Raw genomic sequence first — 16,565 nt, forward strand, 5'->3', positions numbered from 1 at the left:
GGAATGAGTGAATCAAGAAATATGAACAAAAACGCAACTAAGGACAAAGAAATGAGTCATGAGCACAATCTAAAAAAAATAAACCAAGTCAAATCAGTTGTGAAACGTTGCATTGACAATTGAGGACACTTTAGCACACAGCTAGTCTCTATATGAAGTGAGGTAAAAATCATCATAGAAAAAAATAGCCGACATTAGTAAAAACAGTCAGGCAAAGATCACAAAGATCAACAATGAGTTAGCAACATGAGTGAATACAATTTCTGGCAGTATGACCACTAACAATGATATCTTAGGTACCATCATATGGGAAATTTTACAGGGAGAAGTCATGGACAGCAATACAGTGAACTATGCAATAAAATGGGTTAGAAGAGGAAAAAAGAGTGACATTTGGCTTATACTACAGACTGTGAGTAAATGCGTTACACCAGGCAATAGCAGTGAAGCCAGTGTAACAACTATATGCTTTTGTGGTCAGAAGAATATATTATATAGTTACATAGTGATTAGATGGGCTAGTGTGGAACAAGAACATAATATACAGTGGTTGGACTGAGCGTGCAGGCCAGTGAATGTGTGTTATCTTTTTTTAACATTGCATAATAAGATGGTATGAGTAAGTTATGTAAATTGCATGCACATGGACAATGAGGTGAAGTAATAGCCACACACTATGGAGTTTTACTGTTTCATTCAGGTGCGAAACAATCACTGGGGAGAGCTGCTCTGCAAGACATCCACAAAAGTGATATATGGAGCTAAAAAGAGGGTTCTCCAACACAATGCATGCCACTGGGTGAATGGCATGATGGTTTTGTGGAGACTTGGTGGAGGTGCATACCAATGTTGTGTGCACAAGATGCTCAGAGGGCATACCATCAAACATAGCAAAGCAACAAGGGACCACACTTGTTTCTCTGAAAACAAGCAACATTCCTGCAAACAGCAAAGCCACCTCCTTCATTCACCAACAACATAAGTTTGCCAATGGCATTGCAGTATACATGGCAGGGACTGCATGATCTCACACCCTAGCCATAGTCATAAACAAAGATATCACAGTAGCTGAATACTTGCCCTAAGCACTCGCTACTGCAGCTCACCAAGTTCATTAATGAAGGTGGGCTGTGCCCATTCATTTATAATAGGTGGTGCACTTGCAAACTCCAACTACCAACAAGGCCGTATAAAACTACCAACAAGGCTGTATACGCAGGGATGCTCAGGCGGAAACTTGCCATACCATGAGATTACTACAGGCTGTAATTGAGACAGTGCTGCCACCTGGTGCCAACACAGTGGGCAAGCCTGAGGGTCTGCAGCCACTGCAGGTCCAGCATGAGAGGGAAGGGGGTTGAGCACTACTTCCAGTGCTCCAAATGCCAATGTAACATGAACTACAAGAACTTTGAGTGTGAGAGTGTGGTGAATACAAACAGAGGGCAGGGTTTAATAAGGTGCAGTTATTTTTCAAATTAATGTGATTTTTTAAGAAGATTTTGTCTTTTTAATATCTTCTTTCTATTGGGCACACATATCTTTTTCTCTTCTCTTCTTAACAAAGTAATGTACAGCAAAAATGGATTGCTACTGCTTAATAACAGTGATAGTAACAGATTATAATGTTGGTATCATCTGCAATTGTTGCCAATTGTGTGCCAGACACAAAGACAGCAGTGGTCCATCAACTGGCGGAGGGGAGGGAGATACTCCAAAGACAAAAATGAAAAGGTACGATGAGGAATATTTATTGTTAGGCTTAACAAAAACTACATTCATTCACGAAGAACATTCACAGTGTATAACTTGTTTAACCGTTTTAGAAGCTGATAGTATGGAGCCTAAGAAGTTAGAGAGATATCTTGAAACCAAATATCCTGAATTAATGGAAAAAACAAAAGAATTTTCTGTCAGGGAAGTAACTCTTCTATTGTCTACCCAGAAGAAATTTGCTAAAAGATCTTTTAGCATCTTACCAGATTTCGCATAGGATTGCTGAATGCAAGAAACCACACACAGTTGTAAAAACTGGTTTTATCAGCAGTAATCGATGTAGTATAAACAGTGTTTGGTGACTCATTTGATCAATGGTTGTAGAGCACGACACAGTGCAGAGAAGAATTTTAGACATTTCTCACAATTTATTTGAGCAGTTAATCAATAAATTGTGTAACAATTGCTTTGCATTTCAAGTGGACGAAACAACTGATATTCATAAAGACGCTCATTGATTGCTTATGTTTGTTTCATTGATAAGTTTAACATTCAAGAGGAAATGCTTTCCTTTGAGTCGATAATCAAAACAGCTACACAACTCAATCCCTTTTTCAGATGATCAATATATATTTTTAAAGCAAAACTGGATATCATGGAATAGGTGCACTGGAGTATACACAGATGAAGCTCTCTCAGTGTCTGGAATTCATGGAGGATTGCAAGCAAAAGTTTAAGGTGCAGCTCCTGATGCAGTATACACACACTGGATAATACATAGGGAGGTTCTGGCCACTAAAGAACTTAGCCTACTACTTCATGAAGAGCTACAAATGGTTAATATTATTAAGGTAAAACCTATAAATTCAAGGCTTTATAAAGTGCTATGCAAGGAGATGGGTGCTGAACACACTCAACTGCTCTTTCTTTAGCAATACTCGGTGGTTGTCAAGAGGTAAAGTATTAAAAAAGAATGTCTGAACTGAGGACCAAGGAATGAGGTAGTTTTTTTTTTAAGGAGATTAATCAGTCTCTGGCAGACTGTTTCAGCAACTGTTTCTACTGAAAATGGTTTACCTCACTGACATTTTCGAGAAACCAAATATTCTTAATAATTCACTTCTACGAAATCATCAGACAACTGTATCATTTTGGAATGAATAAGTGAAGGGGCTCGTATGTTCCCTTCTCGGTGTCACTGTTAGTGGACACAGCTAATCTGATACTTCCAATGGAGATAAAAGCCTGCCTTGTTCATCTTGCAATACTAAAAGTTCACTTTGAAAAAAATTTCAGTGGCAATTTTGACACATTTAGTTCGATTAAAATTCCGTTCAATTATTCTCCTGGACCATCATGTCTAAATATAAAAAGAGCAATAACAACTTACTGATTTCGCTTGTGACACTTTACTGAAGAGCAAATTTAATGCAGTGTTTTTGTTGAAGTTCTGGATACATATTACCAAGGAATTCTCAACACTGAGACAAAATGCAGTGGAGATTCTATCCCTTTTGCAACAGCATATTTGTGTGACACTGGCTTTCCAGCTTTGGCTGCTATGTAGTCGAACTACTGTTCAAAGCTAAATGTAAGCAAAGAACTCTGAGTGGCTGTTTCTGCTATTACATCATGTCTTCTAAAAAACAAGCTCATCCATCACAATGAAAACATATTAAATTTTTAATGTTGTAATTCTTATTTTCTGAAATGTAAATATTGTTCATTTCACAGTTTTCAAATAAATGAAAATATGATAAACAATACGTTCCGTATTTTCATTATAAAAATTCGAGTAATTTTTGTTTCTGTAGTGTAGAGTCCTTCTGAACTGAATTTTGTACAACAGAAAATAAGGCAAAGAACATACAAAAACGGCTACTTTTATTAGTAAAATATGTTGGGGGGGGGGGGGGGCTGATGCTATTATTTTTCCTTGTAAATGGGTGGGAAGGGGGTTGGAGCACAGAGGAGAAAATTTTAGAACCACAAATTTAATAGAACAATTTATTGTTCAGTGTGAATATATTTAGGAATATTTTGGATATTTAGCTGTCTATATTTAAGTGAGTTTCGTTTCATTTCATTACCTTTCTTTTCATTAGTGTACAAACATATGTCCATACCAATGGTGGCATTCTTTTCAAGCACAACACATAATTAATGTATCTGTTCACAAAGAAAATAATAATGTTTTATGTTGATTATTTTTTAGTGTAAGGATGGATGAATGAAATAAGGTGTCAGAGTGATTAATTAACACTCATTTGTGTAAATGTTTAGTGTCAAGTGGAAAAAAATCACTGTTTTTACTGTCCTCAGAGAGAGAAATTTTTCTTTGTCAGTTACAGGGGGGCCATCTCTTCTAAAATTCGCATCCAAGTAGACTGTGAGTCTGATGTTCTGGATCCTTTGGTACATTGCATGCATTTTCCAACAGTTTGTTGAGACACACTGCCATTGTTCCAATCCAACATAACAAGCAGGCAGACAAGTAGATACATGTCTCGAGTTAGAAATGTTGATTGGATTGCAAAGATAGAGATTGGTTGCAGTAAAAGATAAAGATTGTGTTGAAGAGAACTGTGTTAAGAAGTTGAGCAGTTATTAATTAACAATTTTATATATAAATTTTTACTAGAAGTAGTGAGTGTTAGCTTAGACCTTTAAGGCCTATAGGATACTGTGGTAAAAGTTGAAACTAGTATCGATGAAAGAATCAAGCTCAATTAAATGGTGACTCCTCCTAAATGACACACCATCAGTGTGAATTAGAAAAGCATGGGTGTGAAAGACTTAGTTAGGAACATTCATTGCTGGGGAGCAATAAATTAAGTTTAAATACATCATATTGTCATATATAACAGATCCTGACAGTGTTTAATGACCAGGTCATTGGCAAATAGTTAGACATATCGCAAAAAAAAGGTAGATGGTTTATTTCTGTGTCAGATGCAATTTGTTGTACATCATATCCATTAAAAGCACAGTTAATGAACAAGCATCACAGACCAACTCACCTGAATCTGCCACACATTTGAAGAATGAGTAGACATTAGAAATAAGGTCTGTTTGTGAAGTGGGGCACAACGAAAGGTAGTCGAACTACCTCTCTTCATGTTCTGAAATGAGGAATGTCCTACCCACTATCCTTCCCGCTCCTCCCACAGCGGTATTCAGCCACCCACCAAACCTATAAAATACCCTCGTCCATCCCTACACAACCCCTGATCCCAACCCCTTGCCTCATGGCTCATATCCCTGTAATAGACCTAGATGCAAGACCTGACCCATACATCCTCCCGCCACCATCTACTCCAGTCCGGTCACAAGCATAACCTGTCCCATCACAGGCAGGGCTACCTGTGAAACTAGTCATGTGATCTACAAGCTAAGCTTCAACCACTGTGCAGCATTATACAGGGCAAAACAACCAACAAGCTGTGAGCAAGCCGCCCAAAACTATGTTCTTCATTCCAATGACTGCTTCACAGGCTGTGCCATCTGGATTCTTCCCACCAACAACAGCTTTTTTGAACTGCACAGGCAATGACTCTCCCTGCAATATATCCTACATTCATGTAACCCTCCTGGCCCCAAGCTTTGTTAATGATTGTCCTTACTCATCCAGCCCTTTCCCTGTTCCCATTCCAGCACTACACAGCCCTCTATTCCACAAATGCGCACACAGTCTTCTTATTTCTATCCTTTTTTGCTACCCCTCCTCCCCCTCCTGCCCTCCCTCCCCTGCTCTCTGTCTAATCTCCCGACCGCAGTTAGCTGCCCTTCTCTCTCCCCACCTCAACCCTGTAAAATCCCACAAGAAGCACTTTACCGTCCTCTATCCCTCCTCTGTTCTGCTCTCCCTCCACCTATTTACCCCACCCTCTTCCTTACCCCCACCACCCGGTTGCTTCTCCCATAATGTGCTGCTGCTCACAGTCTGAGTCTGGCCCCAACAGCCAGAGACTCTCTCTCTCTCTCTCTCTCTCTCTCTCTCTCTCTCTCTCTGTGTGTGTGTGTGTGTGTGTGTGTGTGTGTGTGTGTGTGAGGGAGGGGGGGGGGGTGTCTATTTCCTATGAAGGCCTAGTGAGACAAATGCTCACTTTCTTACAATCTCTTTTGTTGTGCCTATCTGCAACTCAGCATCTACACTACATGGTGAGTAGAAACTATCCTTTCCATAATAAAATTAAATGATATGTCTTTCATCTGTTTCTTTCCAGATTCATAATATAAAATAATCTCTCTCCTCATATGTAAGTTACATATAAATATACTTACAGTACAGCACCAGTGCTACTGGAATGTCATCCAATCACACAGCCATTTCATTCTCTACTTATAGCCTCAATACTTTGTAAGAAACCCTATGTAAGTTACATATAAATATACTTACAGCACAGCACCAGTGCTACTGAAATGTCATCCAACCACACAGCCACTTCATTCTCTACTTATAGCCTCAATACTTTCTAAGAAACCTCTGATCTCTGCTTAGAGCACCACACTGCATCGATTGCCACTGGCAACCAGAACTTCAAACAAAAATGCAAATTATAGTGAATGTGTTTCTACCACCTGATACAAAGTTGTTTTCTTCAGGACTCACTCTCAGGATTTTCACTTTCATGTCTCTACTAGATGTCACTTCATTTCTTTGTACGTATCTTACAAGCAGAGCTCCCCAGCATTGGGTTTGACTTTTTGAAACCATCTACAGAGTGATAGATTAAGATCCCTGATCACAACCTGCAGCCATTCACCTTGATAAGCCCCTGTTTGTGAGTAATCAATGAAAAATGTATTTCAAAATTTTGTGTTGTGCTCAATAGCTTTAAAAAAGTGGTGTTGCAATAACTGGATGACAAAATGAGGGCCTCACTGCAGAAGCTTGTGGGTTGAAATCTTGTTAGGTGCAGTAATCTTTTTTTATTTTAAAATCTTCGAAATTACTTTGATTATCATTTTTATTCAATCAGCTGGCTTAGATGCATTTTTTTTTTTTTTTTTAATTTCTGTTACCTTGTATCATTTTAATCATCATATCACCTTTTCCATTTGCTCTCAGTTTTCTTCAAGTTACTCTTTTACCTCTTGGAATTATTGGTCACAGTATTTTAATTAATTTAATGTATTAATTTCAATTTAATTTCCTTCATTTTGCCATCCTGTATTTTTGTCCACATTACTGCGTTCATTATTTCTATTCCTCGTTTTATTAGAATTTCTTTTTACTTATAATCCCTTCTTTCATTTACATCTTCATCCATGTGAGTGCATCCCTAGTGCAACAGGAATTTATATTTTAAATGTTTGTTTGACAATTATCATCCAAAAAACATTATCATCTCATGACAAAAAAAAAATTCATTTTTGACACCACTGCATAGTCAATACAGATTTCACATTTACTTTTTAACTGGTGGATCAGTTTTTTCAAATGGTTAAATATTATAGCAGATAAATATAATGAAATTCACATTCACAAGAATCCCAAGTGGATAAATGATATAAATAAAAAATGAGATCACATGAAAAAGTTCATATGCTGATTACAATGCTGTGACAAATGAATACAAATTAAAACATTACATTTCAACCAACTAATTGAATCAGAATATTGATCAAGATTTTAAGCACCTGGCAACATTCAAACCAGTAACCTTCTGCATGTGAGACCCTCGCCTTAGGCATCACGTTAAGCAACCAGTCTACAGTACCGTATTTTTTAAAGCTATTGAGTGCCAAGTGAAATACTGTTTTTTCCCCCATCATTTTCTCACAAGAAAGGGCTCACCTGGGAGAATGGGTGCAGAGTTTGATACCCGGAACCTTAACCTACATCACCATACAGTTGATTCAAAAAGTTGATCCCACCACTGGAGGTATCTCGTTGTTAAGCTTAAAATTTGATACTCCATCACACACACACAGTTTTTATCTGTTACTAAGAAGCTAGATCACAGTAACTTTTGGAACTTCAAAGACAAAAATTAAATGATTAATTGCATTCCGATTGTGACAATTCATTTAATTTATTCATTTTTACACAATTTGTTTTAATCAGTCTTATGAAAATAACTTTGAATTACTGTGTAATTAAACAACATTAAAGTCAGAAAGACTACTTCTTCACAGCAATGAAGGGCCAAAATTAAATTTCACAACACAAATTATGGTAATGACATTTCTTCCTGTTTCCAACTTAAACTTTACATCTTTTACAGGCACGTTTAATTGTAACTTTATCACATAACAATAAAACAACACGGAAGCTCTTACACGTATAGCATTCATTATCTTATATACAAACCTATATTTTTGTTCTTTTTCTTCTTTTTTTAGTTTTAGTTGTTTCAGACAATTGTTCAGTTTAGATTTGGAGCTACACTCCAGTCATTTATTTATGCCTCCATTTGTGAAATAAAAACAAAAGGATCACATACAACATAAAACTGATTGCATCTGCACATTACAAAAGCTCATGTAGAACTGTGCCAATATCATACTTATCTGACAATAAACCAAAACCCCAAGCCTTGACTTCAGAGGTACAGGCGACAAAATGATTAATAACTAGGAAGACTACCCTCTCCAGACTGAATACTCCAAGAATCTACTCGATTATCATCCACCGAAGAAGTATATGACTATAATGGAGAGTGGATGTACCAAATGCAGACTCACTACCACTGTAAGTGACAAAAGTTAGTCAAATTAGGAAATAACTTATGAACAATGCAGCTGCATAGTACTTCATTGCAGCTGAACTATAGAAGTATACTGGTGGTACACTATCAAGACAAAAGATAAATAATGTCCATAGCTTTCAGAAAAAGGTAAAAAGGAGATAAAAGGTAATATGTGGTCAAAGGAAAGAAAGGAGCAGTACTGGAAAAAAGGTTACAATATTACAAAGTTAATTCTCTTCTGATGTAGGTATTCAAGCAGATTAGGATGTGGTACAGTTACACTAGAGTGAAAATCTTAATTAACAAGGGTCTACTGCTCATAAGGGAAAAAATGATTAGGCAAATAATTATTGATTTGTTACAATTTTTAATGAAAGTTGGGACCTGACCATGCTTAGAGGAAACAATTATCTGTTACATTCCATGCAGTATTCCCTGCGCCAATTTAACCTGCTGCACAGCAATTGCACACAAAAGAAGCACGAGGGAGAAATTGTTGTGGATTGGCAGGAGACCAACCCACTAAATTGAGAGGAAGCCGAAAGGCACGCGTTTAAGCTCACGCAGGCTGGCGTGAGGTCTGGAACAGGACAAGGAAATTATAACTTAGAAAAAAAAGGAGGTAACTGGTAGAATACTTAACTTTAATCCATTAATGTTGAACGTAGCTCTTGTCTGCACATTATTTACAATATCAATAGTAACTGAACATGGCGCCTTGCTAGGTTGTAGCAAATGACGTAGCTGAAGGCTATGCTCACTATCGTCTCAGCAAATGAGAGCGTAATTTGTCAGTGAACCATTGCTAGCAAAGTCGGTTGTACAACTGGGGCGAGCGCTAGGAAGTCTCTCTAGACCTGCCGTGTGGCAGCGCTCGGCCTGCAATCACTGATAGTGGCGGCACGCGGGTCCAACGTATACTAACGGACCGCGGCCGATTTAAAGGGTACCACTTAGCAAATGGTTCAAATGGCTCTGAGCACTATGGGGCTCAACTGCTGTGGTCATAAGTCCCCTAGAACTTAGAACTACTTAAACCTAACTAACCTAAGGACATCACACACATCCATGCCCGAGGCAGGATTCGAACCTGCGACCGTAGCGGTCGTGCGGTTCCAGACTGTAGCGCCTTTAACCGCTCGGCCACTTCGGCCGGCGCTACCACTTAGCAAGTGTGGTGTCTGGCGGTCACACCACAGAAATTCTGGAAGCTCTAATAAGGACTAATGTCTGCTTATTTCTCTGTATGTCCCCTCAACATTTACTGGAGCCCTAATGCATACCATCCTTATTCTTCACAATGTGTGCATTACGTTGTACTCACCACTGATAACACTTGAACACAGAAAACTATAGTCCTAGCCCCAGCAAATTTTCTTGTCTACAAATGAAGACTAATTAAACAAAAACGTTTTTATGAGTAATTGGAATATTTAAACAGCGGCACTGTCTGGGCTCTTCTTCCTTGTAATTCTTACGGAAATTTTAGGTGGGTCAGAAAATGCAACATAGTGATATCTACAAATTAGTCAGTGTTGCTCATTCTTGAGAGAAATTATATTTTAAGTGGAATTCAGTGTGGGGAATACATCGACACATACATGTCTTGAAATGTAATATGCCATGTGCCATGAGATAAACAGCTGCATGAGGTTGAACCACAGTTTTCAAATATAAATTTTTAAGATGAATGTGTAAATGTGTTGGCAGAACAGGGAGAAAAGGGTTGAGAAATGCAATAAATGGCTATTATGTAATTTTAATGAGTATGAAATGTACTCAAGTTTTAACACTTGACTTTTATTTTTCCTGAGTGCTGGAAAAAGATAGAAAGATGCAATTTGTTTTTAAAAGTGCAAGCACTCATGAATGTGGGACAGATATGGCAGTTTTTAACACATACAGAACTCTAGCAGCAGTGGCGAGAGTGAGGACTGTTTTTGATACTTAAAATGGCAAAAAGTGTCCTCCACGTGGGTGCCATGACTGCTGATCGATGTTCACAATTTTATGCACATGGTATGTTGCAGGCAATGTTGATGCTTTAGGGCAGCATGAATGGGACTTTCTTTTTATTGATTGTGACAATGGATGAGACAGGGTCTCAATTTTCCAGTCGTCACCCCAGACCCCTAAAGAAGTATTCGCAATGGCCATGGAGTTATGGTATCAACATGAAAAATGTGTATAGCTGCAGGGAGATTATGTCAAGAAGTGACAAGTTTTCGTGTGATTAGATTTTGAGGGGAAAAAAAATGGAAATGTTATAACTTGAATGCACCTGAAATTTTATATGGGAACCAAATTCATTTATTTATTTTTTAATTAAACAGACAACAGCAAGAAAAACTGATTGCTTGAGCTTGAATTGATTCTGGAGTGTCAGATAAAAATGAATGGTACACTATATTATTTTGTGCAGTAACTGTAAAACCACGCGTTTAAGTTCACCTCGAACTTCACCAAAGATGGCACAATGATAAATGTATACTAAAAACAAAGATACATGTGAAGCAATTGGCTTCAGAAAATAAAATATGTAAAAATATGTATGTAAACAATATACTTTATTTAAAAATAGTATCTTAAAGCTACAAAAAAATGTTGCCCAACATATGCTAAAAGATATGAAGGCAAACAGCTAACATATAACTTAAAAGTTACATTTCCAATACATAATAATACTATAAAGCTTAACAGAACAACCCATTCACTTAGGAACAATCAATGGTAGTCAATGATAAGTATCTCTAATTAACAAAAATGAATAGTATAGTGGAATACAAAAATTTCAAAACATTCACTAGCACAGGTCCATGAACAACATAAGAAATATGATATTCATTATGTTACTTTTGATGAACACATAAATATACTGTATGTAGAAGTTTTTGTAAAAAATGCAATATATGAAACAAAATGGCAAGCATTTGTTTAACAGGAACAGACCACGCAGGCAGAAGACTGAAGATGTCCATAAGACTAAAAATTGTACAGATGGACACCAATGTACACGCCACAAAGAACATTTTTTAATAAAGACATAATTAAAAAGCAATGTTCTCCCTCAACCCTGTCTACATACTTCGATGTTCATTTATTCAAAGCTACATCTTACACTTACAAAAGAACTGTATAAACCTATCATTGTAAGATCATTATTATTAACCATGTTTTAAAAAATCTCTCTGTAAGAGGGTTACATTTGCTGAAACCTGATCGACTCCAGTTTAGCTTCCACATCACTGATCATCTGTTCTGATTGGTGTTAGTACAGAAATATACAACATTATTCAAACCACTACTCAACTAGACATTTTATTTTTCCATATTGTAAAAGCAAGACTTGGTAACAGATTTGCCTTACAAGTTTTGTCCTACAACCAACTTATCAACATTACACTGCCAGTCAAAATGCTTTGAAAATGCAATGCAAATAAGTAAAGCTACGTAAATGACAATATTGTTTATATGTGGGGGAATCTTACAATAATATAAAACCGGCAACGTAACTGCTAAACCATACAGAAATTTTACTACATATTGTATCTCTTGTGTGTTTATTTTTGTTCCTTCCATGAATTCTCCATTCACAGAACGTCCATTGGTACATAAAGTACAAATTGCAGCAAACGTCAAATCTCATTTTAACCTACATTTTAAGAATATCTAATACTTTGGTACAAGTAAATACAAAATATCACATTTCTTTACATAGAGACAGAAAACAATTGTTTAACAGCTCATATGACTCGAATAAAACACAGCAGAAAAATAATTCACAAATGAAAGATAAAAAGTTAAGGAAATATAAAATGTTTTTAACTCACAATAATTGTAAATTACGATCAGGTTCTCAAGAAACAGTAATGTTTTCCTGCACAATCCACATAAACAAAATAAAATTGGAATTTACAAAATAATTATTTTTCCATGAGCTAAAAACAAAATGAGTACAAATTTTCTAGCTACTATAAAGGCAATGCATGCCACAGTATTTCCCAAGAGCATTCACAAGTAGCTTTGGGTGAATGAATAGAAGACAACCTTAAATAAACAGAACAACTAAGAACCTGAAAGTAAGCAGGACAACAGCAGTGTGCTACTGGTGGAAAGAGAAATTCCTAATTAGCAAGCCGTTCTGACAGATCCACAGTATAATGGATTCCATGTGAATGAATTTAAAAAAAAAAAAAATTAAAAAAAAGGATGGTGGGGAATGAAGATTTGATATACGCACATACTTTAATGATGTAGCTACACAGGAGTACTAACTCAATGGATTTCAAGTGAAAAAATTTATGCTGTCTGCTGGACCAGACCTAAACGTACTTACTGTTGATGGGCAGTGAACTACCAATTACACAATCCTAGTAAACCTTATGGACTCAGTCAAAAGCTTCAGTTTGCCATTAGCTTCTCCCACACAAACTGAAGAAAGTTCCACATAAATAAAATTTTGCTATTTGGTACTTATATGGAAGACCCAAATTGACAAAAGTTTTAATGTATAGCAGGAGCATTTTAATGTCTTACATCTGATACTACAACTAGGAGATATGTGGCAGCCAACTCAATGTCAAATATTGGTTCGTTGTTTCATACATGACAGAAATCCAGCAATTTAAAAAAAAAAATTAATAAATAAATAAATAAATAAAAAATGTATTTATGAAATAGGTTGTGTGTGATAATGATAAACACATGAAAATAATGTCAGTTAAGGTGCCTTCCAGTCATCCTTGGTAGTGATCAATGCCCTGGATTTGCAGTTTTCAATTTCTACTTTGCACAAACAGAATTCTATTTTTCCCCCAACATGGAATATAACATGTCGGCTGCATTAAAATTATGGGTGGCTCATATCTAACTTTGTTACTTTTCCCTAGCTTTACCTTTCTGTTGTTTAATCAAGAATGTGCTCTGTTTCGCAATAATTCATAATTTTCTCTGTTCACTTGTACAACCACACTTAGCTGGTTTCATTCTTATTTCACACTTGACCAGTTATTAACTTGTTTTAAATGTAACATTTTGAAGCAATTAACTTTCCAAACAAGGAAAAGATTTGCAAACAGGACAACATTCAGTTATGACAAAGCGTTTAATGAAGAAATAAAGATTCAAGCAAAACACAGAATGCTTTGATCTTTCTGAAACCCCCTCTCCCTTCAATATTTCAGTAATAATGGAAACACGAAGTCAGATTACATTCCACACAAACTGGTTATAACCATATAACATATACTGAAAACAGGTTAAACAGGAAATAAAGTTTTACATTCTCATTACAGAAATAATAAATAACTACACACTTCATTACAATACATATTTACCATAACAAGTAAACATAAATAATGGAAGTTTTGTGAGCAACATTATTTTCAGTCGAAATCTGCAGTGCAAGTATTATTTGTCAACCACTGATATAAATACTAACTGCATCCTAATGCAAGTTCTGAGCAACATAGACATAAATTGGAATGCATATTTAAAGCCGCTCCTTGGAAACGAGTACTGCACGGTTCTGATTTACAAGCAAATCATCAATGCAAAAATCTTTTTCTCCTGACGTATCTATTAACTTTAATCCCAGAACAGTATCATGAGGATTTACAATATCTGGACCTGTATCCAAAACCAAAGATGGAAACTGCTTCTCCACCACCAAGCTCTGGAACAATAGACAGTCCTCCACGGACCAGTCTCCATGAATTGGTTTTACAGCTGCAAAAAAAAAACAGGTAAATGAGCAACAAATCAAAGGAGAAATCGCATTTCTATACATCGTAGTCAATGAAGATCACCTACTGCACCAAATGCAATAATTTTATAACTTTACATGTTATACAGTTCAAATAACATGAAACCTGTTTGCAATACTAACCACATAATTTTGCCTTTATTGCTTGATGTGGCAGAGTCTTAAATTCATCTGCCAGCAGTCTGAACTTTTCACGGGAGAGGACTGAGACATCACCATAGTCGCAGAAGTACACAGAAATTACTGAATCACTCATAACGCTTATGACTTTGCCTCTGAAAACAAATACATACATATATATTTATTTAATCTTACATGCATTTTAATGAAATCAAAACAAATCTTTTATGCAACATTTCAATTACAACAGCTACGAAAATATGTGAACCACACATCAAAATATGTGTACAGATAAGAATGAGGATAAATAGATGGGAGGAGGAGATGGAAAGAGAGAAGAAGAAGAGGAGGAGGAGGAGGAGGAGGAGGAGGAGAAGACTGACAATGGACTGTGTGAGGACAGAGAATGAGGAGGAAGAGGAAATGGACTAATAGAAGACTGAAATAAATACATACAGACATGGCCGGTATTCAGCTAGTACAAATACAAAAACATTAATACTCACTGATTTTGCTTTATTTATGAAATAACTTTATGCATTACACTTCTCAATTTCCAAGGAAAATAATGTACTAACAAGGAGAGGCCCCCAGTAGGGGGAGCGACTTTTTGAAACCGTCTACATGGTGATGTCAGTTAAAATCCTAGATAACACAAACTGTAGGCATATACCTTGATTAGCCCTTGTTTGTGAGTAACCAAAGAAAAAGATTTTGAAATTTTACATGACGCTCAACAGCATTAAAATAGTAATATTGTATAGACTACTTGCATGGGGTAATGGATAGGTTAAGGCCTTCACATGCAGGTTACGGGCTTGACTCTTATTGGGTGCTTTACTTTTTTTTAATTTTTAAATCATTATTGAAATGACTTTGATCATATTTTTCTTCAATTAAATTGGTTTAAATGTATTTTTTTATTTATTTCTATTCCCCTGTCACATAATTTTAATAATATTATGATTTTTTATTTCTTCTCTTTTTTCTTTATATCCTTCTTTCCCCAAAAAGAATTTTTGTGAATACGAATTTCAATATATTTCTCTATTACAATATTTACACTTTTTAAAATGCCAATGTATGGATAAAAAACAAAAGATTAAATAATCTATCTGTATTGACTGTGCGATGGGTCAAAAATGCATTTTTCATTACAAGATGTGCATTTCTTTTTGGATTGTAAGTGCCAAATGAACATTTAACACACAGCCCAAATTCCTGCTGCACTACGAGCAAAATACGCAGACAAAGATTTAAATGAAGAAAGGGATTATAACTAAAATCTCATTCAAATAAAATGAGGAATAGGATGATGAAACAAGAGAAATTAAACTTAAATTAATACAGATAATTAATTTAAAAAATCATGTGAAGAAAGATTTCCCATGGAAAAAGGAGGACACGAAGGAAAAGGAGAGCGAATGACGAAGTTGATACGATGATTAAGATCATGTAACAAAGGAACAGAAATGGAAGACAACATAATTGAATAAAATTTATGACTGAAGTAATTTCAATAAAAATTGAAAATTAAAAGATTTAAAGTACATGACTGGATTCGAACACAGGACTGTCAACATAAGAAGCATTACCCTATCCATTACACCCCACAACCCGTCAGTTTGATACTAATTTTAAAAAGCTACTGAGCATCACACAAAATTCTGATTTTTCTTTCTTTGTCAATTACTTGCAAATGAGGGCCCGCCAGGGTGAATGGCTTCACACAGTGTAACAATATTATGAGACAGAAAGTTGCTACTCACCATATAGTGGAGATGCTGAGTCGCAGATAGGCACAACAACAAAACTTTCACAATTAACTAATTTTTCTTCTTTTTGTTGTGTCTATCTGTGAGTCAGCATCTTCACTATATGGTAAGTAGCAATTCTCCTTCCTGTAATAACGTTACTTTCCATCCTGGATTTTACATTACTGTGAACATGGTTTCAAATAGTTGAACCCTCTCCTTGTAAGTGGTGATTTTTGTACAATCTTTCAGGGTACACCTATATTAACATATTCTGTAACACAGTTATACACTACTCTGATACCTGTTGTCATAAGCAATTAACTTGTGGAAGCAGATAAAAGAACCTAAATCCTTCAAATTAGAATTAGCTGCAAGACTATGGCAAAGCTCTATGTAACATCCCAGGATACTGATGATGACATGGTTCAAAAACCAAGCTTCTCTGGCAGTAAGACAACACTTATTTGGAATGTAGTAAAAAATGAGAAAAGTTACGACGACTAAGGAAAATGA

At 36.1% G+C, this 16,565-nt stretch overlaps 1 protein-coding gene across 2 annotated transcripts in view; it reads right to left on the reverse strand.

Moving 5' to 3' along the window:
- Positions 1–13,043: 13,043 nt before the first annotated feature.
- Positions 13,044–16,565, reverse strand: part of LOC126472802 (tudor domain-containing protein 7-like) — a 182,102-nt gene continuing 178,580 nt past the window's right edge. For both annotated transcript variants that reach the window (XM_050099961.1, XM_050099960.1), the window contains exons 19-20: positions 14,299–14,450; positions 13,044–14,138 (exon numbers count right to left, since the gene is read on the reverse strand). In XM_050099961.1, coding sequence (XP_049955918.1) covers positions 13,903–14,138; positions 14,299–14,450 — 388 coding nt within the window. In that variant the 3' untranslated portion in view covers positions 13,044–13,902. The remainder of the gene's footprint in view (positions 14,139–14,298; positions 14,451–16,565) is intronic.

Source organism: Schistocerca serialis, chromosome 1 (assembly GCF_023864345.2).
Source record: "Schistocerca serialis cubense isolate TAMUIC-IGC-003099 chromosome 1, iqSchSeri2.2, whole genome shotgun sequence".
In the NCBI taxonomy this organism is placed as follows: domain Eukaryota; kingdom Metazoa; phylum Arthropoda; class Insecta; order Orthoptera; family Acrididae; genus Schistocerca; species Schistocerca serialis.